Source organism: Octodon degus, unplaced genomic scaffold, assembly GCF_000260255.1.
Source record: "Octodon degus isolate 3935 unplaced genomic scaffold, OctDeg1.0 scaffold00153, whole genome shotgun sequence".
In the NCBI taxonomy this organism is placed as follows: Eukaryota; Metazoa; Chordata; class Mammalia; order Rodentia; family Octodontidae; genus Octodon; species Octodon degus.
Window position 1 is genome coordinate 2887900 of NW_004524729.1, and position 10645 is coordinate 2898544.

General features: G+C 54.4%; 1 protein-coding gene across 1 annotated transcript in view; it reads left to right on the plus strand.

Moving 5' to 3' along the window:
• Positions 1 to 2755: 2755 nt before the first annotated feature.
• Ttc38 (tetratricopeptide repeat domain 38) overlaps positions 2756 to 10645 on the plus strand; it is a 19749-nt gene continuing 11859 nt past the window's right edge. Inside the window, exons 1-5 of the mRNA XM_004642404.2 lie at positions 2756 to 2883; positions 3875 to 3952; positions 6606 to 6687; positions 7725 to 7896; positions 8786 to 8959. Coding sequence (XP_004642461.1) covers positions 2851 to 2883; positions 3875 to 3952; positions 6606 to 6687; positions 7725 to 7896; positions 8786 to 8959 — 539 coding nt within the window. The 5' untranslated portion in view covers positions 2756 to 2850. The remainder of the gene's footprint in view (positions 2884 to 3874; positions 3953 to 6605; positions 6688 to 7724; positions 7897 to 8785; positions 8960 to 10645) is intronic.

The following is a 10645-nucleotide window of genomic DNA, read 5'->3' on the forward strand; positions in this document are numbered from 1 at the left end:
AATTTTTTTGGTCTAGTCATATAGCTCAAGCTGGCCTTGAGCTCTAGCCAGCCCAGGCTGGCCTCACACTCATGGCGATCCTGCCTTGACCTCCTCAGCGCTGCGATTGCACACCTAGACCTGTACCATCACGCCAGGGAGATGACCAATTTTAAGAAAAAGAAATGATAGCCCCCTCCCCCATGTCCAGCCCATTCCATTCACCTGGCGAGGCCAGTTCTTTCTGCCCACTTGATATAAAAGTGCTCTGTTCTCCATCAGGTATTTTTTCCAGTAATTAAATGTGCAGGTTCATGTAATAATGGTCCCACTCTCACCTCATCCTCCATTACCTCTCCCACCACCGTCAGGCCCCCGCTTCACCGCTCCCCATGGTGGAAGTGAAAGAGGAGGAGAGAGAACAGAGTGTGATATCACGGGGCTGCCCATGTCGGCAGGGTGGACCACTCCTAGGAGGACACGTTGGCCCTGCTGAGGGGCTCTCCTCAGTGCCCCTCTATTCAGTGGGGTGTCCCCTGACATCCTTCAGGCCACACCCTACAAGCCCACTAAGTTCATTCTCCTTCTAGATGACCCTTCTGGGCGGAGACCTGCTGCCCGCTGGGCCACCCTGAGGGCAGAGGAAACACAGGTACCCTCACTCTGCTCAGCTGCAGGTGCCTGCTGCCGCTCCAGGGCCAGGGGCTCGGGAAGGTCCTGTCCTTCTGGGCAGGGGAAGCCGACCTGGCCCCTCATGATGGTCTCCAGAGACGTTGCTGCCTCTCCAGTCTCTGCTCTGGTGCCCTGAGAAGGTGGTCACAAGGATGAGCTGGTTCCCACAGTTTCTTCTTGCCATCGGGGCCTCTGGTCATGCAGGAGGAAATGTTGGAGATTTGCTCTCTGGAATCTTCGCCATTGACCTCCCCGCTGCTGCCAGTTTCCTTACCAAAGTGATAGATGGTTCTCGTTGGGTGAGGGAAGAGTGGCAGGTGGCAGGCGTGCCAGCTGCCTGCAGAAGTGCTGGGGAACCTGGCAATTACAAGACCCCTGGACAGAGCCAGGACCCCATGGGTACAGTCCTCTCTGTGAGATGTGGAGAACGTAGAGAACACCGGATACTGCATGGATCTTGCTGTCCTGACTCCCATGACAGCCCAGCTGCGTTTCCCAGGTGCAGGGTATACTTTTATTTTTGCTTTTATCTTCCTGCATTCCGTCCAAGTTTGTACTGCAGAGCTGGTTTCTCCCGTGTGCATGCACCCCACAATTTTCAAATAAATGTTTGGCACCAATTTTTGATGTGTCTCACCCAATTCTATGCTGAGCCAAGAAGGACCTGGCATACTTTGACTGGCCAGCCATTTCCAAAGTAACTTCCTGATACCAAGAAGAGGTGGTTCTATCCACTTAATATCGTTAATGTCCAATAATATTGTTTCTATAGTAATGATTTAAAGTGCAGACCCGGTGGTATTAACCACATCCTATGTTTTAGGACCATGACTTCCTCTAGTTACAAAATATTTTCATCACTCCAGAAGAAAATTCCCTACCCACTAGCAGTCACCTATCCTCCCCTCTCCCAGCCCTGGCCAGCAACAACCTCCCTTTTTTCTCTAGGGATTTGCCTATTCTGGCATTCCGTGTGCACAGAACCGCACAGGTGTGACCTCCTGCACCTGGCCCCTGCACCCAGCAGGAGCATGACTGAATCTTCAAGGCATTACTCCCAATAAGGGTGTATCTTTGGAGAAATATCAAGTCAACCTTTCCTAATTTCTCACTGGGCTGTTTGCTATTTTGCAGTTGAGTTGTAAGAATTCATGTTATTCACAAATATTTTCTCTCATTCCATCTTTTTTCTTTCTGGATAGTGTCTGTTGATAAAAAGCTGTTAATGTGACCAAATCTGGTTTAGCTGCTTTGTTGCGGGTGGTGGTTCTTTTGGCAATGTATTAAGAATCTATTGCTAATCCAGGGTCATGAGGATTTATCCTAGGTTTTCTTCTAAGCATGCTCTGCTTTCATTCTTACATAAAGCAGCATTTTCATACAATGTGTGAAAACTATACGTTATGCAAGAACTCCAGGAGCAGTAAAATCTCAGTATTTTAGATAAAGACTGGCTCAGATTGGGCACTTAACAACTGGGGAGTTGGCAGGGCACGATTAACCCCGGGAGCGGCAGGGTGGAACTGGGGAGTTGGCAGGGAGAGATTAACCTGGGGGACAGCTGAGGGAGCAAAGGTGTGGCTGGTAGCTGAGCTCCAGAGCAGTGCAGCCCAGTGGAAGGGAGCAGTGTGTCCCCTGCAAGTCCTTGAACGGGCACTTCAGGGGGTCCAGGACAGCGGGAGTAGGGGGACACGGTGAAGCCAGACTGGGAGATGTCAACCCAAATGTGTTAAGCCCTCGTGGCTTTCCGAGAGGCTTCTTGGACCTCGAAAGTGACCACTGCCCCAGCGCTCCCTGCTTTCCCCCGCAGAGGCGAGAAGGAGGGTGGAAGGACACCCTCGAGCCACCCATTCCTGGGGACTCCCTCAGATGGGAGGCAGGTTTGGGCACCCAGGTCCGCACTAAAGCTGTCGCTCGTCAAGGCCCAGCTTCTCGCGGCGGGGGAACAGGATTCCTGGGGCTGCCTCTGGGGAGCGCGGCGCAGCAGCCAACAGCTGCGCAGCGGAGTAGGGGGCGTGGAGGAGGCGGGGCCGACTCGGGGTCTAGCCAGTAGGAGAGCCCGGGGTTCTTGACACCCCGCCTCCCGAGCCTCCGCGCAGCTTCAAGACCTGGCCAGTCGGGGCCAGAATTTCCAGGAAGTGGCAGAGGTGAGAGGTTGACCGCTCCGAGCCCCTAGCCCTGAGCCCGGTTTCACGGACCATGGCCGCGTCCACGCCGCTTCGCGACTGCCAGGTACTCGACGCCCCCATGGTCGGGTCCCTCTTGGATCCTGGGGATGACCTGCGCCAAGCTGGGGGCGAGGAGTAGATGTGACCTGCAGGCACCCGGGGTTCGGCGGGGTTGCTGTCAGTGAGATTGTCCAGGGGCTGGTGAGATGGCTCAGTGGTCTAAAGCACCTACTTAGAACAAGCTAAACTAAGCAAAGCACAGGGACCGTGGTTCAATCCCCCAGCACCACATGCCAGCCAGCCCCGCCCCCTGGTGGGCTGAGCTGGCCACACACACACAAAATAAATAAATAAATAAATATTAAAAAAAAAAAGAGAGAGAGATTGTCCAGGGGTGAGGGGGCGAGTGAAGCCCTAGTCGCGGAGGGCAGTTTGCACCCTGTGTGGTGGGGTCCCCACCTGGGAGACCCCAGGATCTTGAGAAAGGCTTGCTCCGGGGCAGGGTCTCCTTGAGCCCACTCTGGGTAGAGACCCTGAGTCCATTCTGCAGATGAAGATGTTGTAGGGGTGAGGGGACTTCATGTAGCCACTTGAGGCCTCGCCAAGGGGAAAGGACACTTCCTCTGCTGGGGTCCCTCCCAGAGATTGCACAGGTGGGCACTCTCAGATGGACAAAGTCTGACTGTCCACACAGAGAGCCTTGTACACTGCGCGGCTGGGAGGGATACCATCCCGTTCTGCCTGCCACCAGCCTCCCCTCCTGGTGACCCAGGTGCATACCTGGAGCCATCCCTGGGGTCCCTCTGTGCCCATTTCACAGTGGGGCACCCAGGGTCAGAGCGGGTCTTTCCCGATGTCACACAGCCTTTTAGAAGCTGCTGGGGTTTGGACCTGGTGTCTGTCTGTGACGTCTGAGAGTCCCCGTGTGCCAGGCCAGGTCACATCCTACAGAAGCCCCAGTGAGGCACTGGGGACCTGCGGGGCATGTTGGGGTGGGGGTTGTGTAGTGCGGGGCACTCCGCGGGTCAGGGTCTGGTTTGCCTTTCTTGCTGTAGGCATGGAGGGATGCCAGGCTCCCGCTCTCCACCACCAGCAACGAAGCCTGCAAGCTGTTCGATGCCACCGTGACCCAGGTAGGCCTGCCAGGGATGCCACAGCCCCGCCTGCGAGGCCCACGGTGAGAGCTTTCTAGGTTGCACCATGCCTTTGCCCGTGTGCTGCAGAAAAACCCAGCACTGGGAACCAAGTGGACGCATGCCTGTGATCGCAGCACTCTGGGTGTTGAGACGGGGGGATCGCTGTGAGTTCAGGATCAATTTGGTGGCTACAAAAGTGAGCACAAGCCTGGCCCAAACTGCATAGGGAGACCCTGTCTCAAAAAAAAAAAAAGGAAAAAGAAAAAGAAAAAACAGCGCTCAACGCTGAAGACAAGAATGTGTGGAGACATTGCGCTAGCCATGGCATGGGGAGAGCCCTCTGCAGTGCCCTCTTCCTGGTGTCCTCCTTGAGGAACTCCCCTCAAGGGTTTGATGTGGGTGGACCCCGCCCTGGGGCTCTGGGGTGAATGTGCTCCCAGTGAAGGATCCGTAGCTTCAGAAGTGAGGCCCCAGTTTGGTGACAGGTAGGGAAACAAAGGCACAGACAGCTGAGCTGTCTTGAGTTGAAGGTGAGAGCATCCGGGGCCCCCAGGGAGCCCTTGGGCACCCATGCTAAACAGAGAATGGGTGAAGTGCCATCGGCCGTGCCAGGGCACATCCCTTGTCCCCAGCCTGACCTGGCCGAGGGCTCTGCTACGAGCTTTTGAGCTGTTTGGTGTTTCCCAGCCCGCTTGCCCTTCCTGCGCCTTGCTGGCCTCGGTCGACCACTCCATTTGTCACGGGCCTCCTTCCCAGATCAGCAGCCCCCTCATCCTCCTGGCCTGTGCCTGTTCTGTCCTCATCATCCTTGGCATCTCTGTACCATCCTGGCTTCTTCGAGCACAGGCTCTTTGAATCGTTCTGCCAGCTCCCCTATAGCTTCTGAAAAACTGGGTGCTGATTCTGTGTAGCTGTAGGCTAGACAATGAAAGGGCAAATCTGCAAATCACGTGAGGGACGGGGTAGAGCACCTGTCTGGCATTGCAGAGCCCTAGGTTCCATCCCTTGCACCACAAAAAAATGAAATAAGAAAAAAATCCAATTATTATCAATGGCTTTGTCTTAGTTAATTTTCTTATTCGTGAGATAAATACCCAAAACCCAGAGTTAAAGGAGAACGGGTTTATTTAGCTCGCACTTCATGAAGGTTTCAGTTTATAGTTTGCTGCCTCCTGGGCAGGGTGGCATGGCAGAGGGCAGACAGCTCACAGCAGGCAGAAGGCAGCAAGCAGCAAGTGACCAACAGCAAATGGCAGCCCTCTCCGTCCCTTGTCTCTCACCGAGGCCCTGCACCGTTAATGCAAGCAGCACACGCACCACTCAATCCTAGAGTGCGCTGTGAACCAGCCCAGCTTCACACCCTTGATCCCACGCCCTAGATCCAGCAGCTCCCGTAAGTCCCCACCTATGGCCACGTGAGGCTGCGAGGGGACAAGCCACGACAGGCTTCATGATTAAAAAACAGGCATTTTTCTTAAGCCGTTATCTACTGTTATAGCATAATGACCAAGGGTGAACGATTTGTAAGGCAAAGGTTTGCTGACCCAGCATTCTGCGGTTCAAGAGCATGCCGCCTGCCTCTGCTCGGCCCCGTGGTGGGCGCAGCAGAGAGGCGGGAGCCAAGGTGCCGCCCACTTTTCTTGGGAAAACTGGCCCAGTCCCCTGAAGACCCCATGCCCAATCCTGTCCCTCTGACCGCTAACTTGCAGCTTGAGGTTTGGTTGGGACGAACCGCATTTGCACCCTAGCAGCGTGTAAAAAAGACTGGAGACAGATAAACCAAATTGGTCAGAGGTGGCAATGGAAGGAGAGCAAGTTGTTTTTATGCCTTTGTGTGTATGTGTGTCTCTCTCTCTCCACTACTGGGGGGCCAGGGAGTTAGCTCAGCAGCATAAGCACCTGCCTCACAAGTGCAAGGTCCCGAGTAACACACACACACACACACACACACACACACACGAAATAAAAGCGCAGATAATCTCTACTACTAGGGATTGAACCCAGGGCCTTTGCACTGAGCTCCAGCCCTAGCTCGCTCTCTCTCTCTCTCTCTCTCTCTCTCTCTCTCTCTCTCTCTTTCTTATCTTGAGTTAGTCTCTGTAAGTTGCCTCCGGCTGGACTCTTGTGATTCTCCTGCCTTGGCCTCCCAGAGTGCTGGGAGCATGGGAGTGGGGGAGTGGGGGGTTGGGGGAACAGTGACCAAAGTACTCAGCTTAGCACTTTTAAGTAGAATGAATAAGAAGCAGGGGACCCGGGAGATGGCTCAGTAGAATAAGCACTTGCAGGATCGGGGTGAGTGATGTGAAGTCACCTCTTGGGGCTGATGAAGCAGACTCCTGGCAGGTCACCTGTTGGGAAGAAGCTGCCTTTTAATGTTTCTTTTTTGGAAATGGGTGCACCCCCCGCCCGAGAAAGGGTGCTTCAGGTCGCGTGCATTTAACCTCTTCCTAGATCACCCAAGTCATGCTGTCATGAGTTGGGAACATTCTCAGTGTTGGGAAGAAAAGGATCTGGGCTGGGGAAGAGCTCGCTGGTACGAAATCACATACAGGGCCCTTGCTCGGCTCCCTAGCGCAGAAAAATATAAAAATCTGGACTTAGATTAATGGGATCTCCTGGGGGCAACTCCTTTCTGCCTTTTTTATTTCAGTATGTAAAGTGGGGCAATGACAAGAACCTCGGTGGCATTGAAGGCTGCCTGGCAAAGATCAAAGCGGCAGACCCGAACTTTGGTGAGTGGTTTCCTGGGTAGGGGAGCCCAGCTCAGGCGTCCCGCCTGCTTGTTGTTAGGTTGGAGGCAGGGACCAGGCTGGTGTTGGCCCAGAAGGAGGGACGATGACAGTGACCATTGCATCCCGCAAGGGTGCCAGGGCCTCCAGAGCGCTTTTCGCACTTTTTCTCAAGTTCCTATTGGTTCCACTGAGGACAGTGTTCCATTTCTCAGATGAGGAAGTGGAGGCATGATGAGCAGAAGGTGTGTGCCCATGTCTGTCTGAATCTCAGGCCCTGCCCCTGGAGCATGGAAGATGTCACTGCAGCCCTTGGGGACTAGGGACCTCCCTCAGAGCCAGAGGCTGAAGAGGGGGCAGGACAGTGGGTAACAGAGATGGTCACCAGACTAGCCTGTGTGTGTGGCAGGCCCAGGCAGGCAGCATGGTGCACTCAGACCCCCAGGCGGTGGCCCCAGTGGAGAGTGAGGTTCCCGGTCTGGAAGGAGGACTGGAGTGGGGACAGGCAGCAGGGACCCCTCCTCATGGAAAGGCTAGAAAGGGGAGTGAACAGGGGCGGAGCAAGGGTGCCAGAGCTGGCCTGGAGGCAGCCAGGGCCAGGGGTGGCCCCAGCCCCGAAGCAGGGGCCCGTGGGTGGGCCTAGCACCAGCGTTGGGTCTTCCATCTTTCATTCTCAGGCATGGGCCCATGACTTGAGCCCTGTGTTCTAGAGCAGCTGCTGTCAGGTACACGGCGCTGCCCACCCCAGCTGGGCACAGGACAGTGATGAAGCACTCCTGGAGCACTCCCGGGGGGCCTTGCCAGGGGCCGAGGGCAGCAGTGCCAGCCGTGAGCCTCAGGCAGCCCCTGCCTGGCTCAGCTAATGGGAGTGGGGAAGCTTAGGATGCTGGCACTGCCCGGCATGGCCTGCTAGAAGACTGTCACGGCTGCTTGGAGCGCGGCCCTCGCTGCCCCCTGCGCAATGCAGCCCGGCCAGCGGCAGCTGCCCGCAGGTTACCCGGGACCGTGTGAGTCACCAGCTGTCTCCCTCCCTCTGCCAGTCATGGGCCACGTCATCTCTAATGGCCTCATGCTCATCGGCACCGGAAGCACAGTGAGGCTGGACAAGGAGCTGGACCTGGCTGTGAAGACCATGGTGGAGATTTCAAAAACCCAGCCGCTGACACCCAGGGAAAAGCTGCATGTGGCCGCAGTGGAGACGTTTGCCAAGGGGTGAGGGTGCTCGGGGCGGTGCGGGGTGAGGCCACGACGTCCCAGGGATGGGGAAGGAGGCAGCTTGGAATGACCCGGCCCACCTCAGGGGATGCCTGGTTGAAGATCGCGTCCACCCAGGCTCTGCCTTGGCTAAGAGCCCAGAGAGGAAGCAGTTGGCTAGGACTCCCCATCTGGCATTCAGAGCTACTGAGTGTGCTTTGTTAAATATGTGGCTTATTATTTTAACTGCAAAACTGAAAGGATACATCCCAGAGATATCTTGAGGGAGGAGAAAACATTCACCCCTATGCTTCTTATCTTTCACACTGTACAAGTCAGCTTTCCCTCATGATCACAAAATACCCAAGGAGACCAGCTTATAAAGAGGAAAGGTTGGCTGGGCAGCGTGGTGCACACCTGTAATCCCAGCACTCAGAGGATGAAGCAGGAGGATCACTGCAAGTTCCAGACCAGCCTGGGCTACAAAGTGAGCTCAAGACCAGCCCGAGCTGCATAGCGAGACCCCGTCTCACTAAATAAATAAAAAGGTTCATTCTGGGTCTAGTCCACAGTTGCTTGGTCCTGCGGCACTTGGGGCTGTGGTGAGGCAGACGGCAGAAGAGGCTGCTCATGTCACCGCAGCTAGAAACAGGAAAATGGGAAGGGGCCGGGGTCGCAGGGTCCCTTTAGAGGCCCCTCCCCAGCGACCTGCTGCACACGTGCATGCACGCACACACACACATACACACACACTCCTCACTTTTTTCCATTGCTGTAGTTGAGCTCTCGGACTCCACCACTGAGCTATGTGCCCAGCTCCTGAGGTTTTTAAACTTGTTCAAGGCAGGTAACAGGAAGGCCCTCGTAGGTGTGGCCCTCGCACTGAGAATGTTCTCTCGGCTTCCAGGGACTTCCCGAAAGCCTGTGAGCTGTGGGAAGACATTCTCTGGGACCACCCGACAGACATGTTGGCCCTGAAGTTTGCCCACGACGGCTACTTTTACCTGGGCTACCTGGAGCAGATGCGAGATTCTGTGGCTCGAGTTTACCGCTTTTGGACACCTGACGTTCCCCTTAGCAGGTAAGTATTGGTGGGAAACCACATCATTTTTATTTTATTCTGTTTTCTGCCCTAAAACAGCCACTCCTTTGGTCCTGCCCTAAAAATATAGACTGTTGTTGTTTTTCTCCTAGTTCTTTAAAGATAAAAGGCCTTCTTTTCTTTTTGAGATGGGATTTTGCTATCTCTGGCTGGCCTTAAACTTACTATGTAGCTCAGGTAGGCTTGAACCCATGACAGTCCTCCTGCCTCTGCCTTCTGAGTGCTGAATCACAGGCGTATGCCACCACGCCAGCTAAAAGGCTGCCTTTTCTTCATTTGATTTTCATCTCATCTTGTGAATGAGGTAGCACCATTATGTATCAGCTAGGACAGGATTATTTTGCTGTAGAAACAAGCATCCCGGGCTGGTGAGATGGCTCAGTGGTCTAAAGCACCTACTTGGAACAAGCGTGGCAAAGCACAGGGACCGCGGTTCGATCCCCCAGCACCACATGCCAGCCAGCCCCGCCCCCTGGTGGGCTGAGCTGGACACACACACACACACACACACACACACACACACAATAAATAAATAAATGTTTAAAAAAAAAAAAAAGAAAAAAGAAACAAGCATCCCCTAGCTCTTGTGCTTCGATATTGCTTCAATGCTTATGACAGCAAAGATTTGTTTCTCCCCATGTTCCATGCTCATCTTGGGAGAACCACAGGCTCTGCAGCCATGACTGTGTCCCATTTGGGACCCTAGCTGGTGAGCAGTGGCCTCTGGACACTCCAGTTGCTATGAGGGAGAAGAGACCCTCCCTGAGGGACTCACAGTGGCAGTTCAGGACTCAGAATGAAAAGGACACCCTGTCGCTCTCCAGTCGTTGGCTGGAACTGACCACATGACCTGGTCCCTCCTACACGAGTAGAAAGTAGGGAGAGGAGGAGGAGGAGGCCTGCGATGCTGGGACAATGCTGGGACGGCAGTGACGGCAGTGTCATCGTAGCTCGCGAGGAGGTTCTGCAGAGGAATGGATGAAGGGGTGCGCCCGAGCTGGGCTCTCAGGAGAGACACAGAGGCTCTCTCCATCATTTTGTTGTAGTAGTGATACAGGAAAGTAAAACTGGTCTCGGGCGGGTGACCTCCAAACAATGCAGGGAACCTCCAAATGACATAGAGAAAAGCAGTCTCCCACCTGACCTGCGCGAGTTCGTGTTCTCTAAAAGCAAAGAATGAATTTTAGGAACAAATGGAGGTTATGAGCAGAATATATTTACTGAGAGAAAGAAAGCTCCTGTCCAAGAAAGGGACAGGAGGGGGCCCGAGCGGGTAGTTCACGGGGAAGCTGTCTCTTCCAGGGACTTTTATAGTGTAAAACCACGTGGGGCTAAGAGAATGGGAACTCGCTTAGGTGGGCAGGAGGTGGGACAAAACTATGGTCAGCCAATGGGATTACAAGCACCATTGCTCAGGTGAAATTGATTAAATCCAGTATCAAATGGGAAAGCGAGTCACGTAGCAAGCGGGCATGAATAGGGGACAGGGTCTTTCTGTTGGGGGTTGGAATGCGGGACAGGGTCTCTTTCTGTTGGGGGTTGGGCTAGTGACTCACTTGGGTCTTTCCAGGTGATTGATACCTATTTAGAATATCAGGGGCCGGGGAGATGGCTCAGTAGAATAAGTACTTCCCTGGCAAACACAAGGGTCTGAGTTCAATCCCC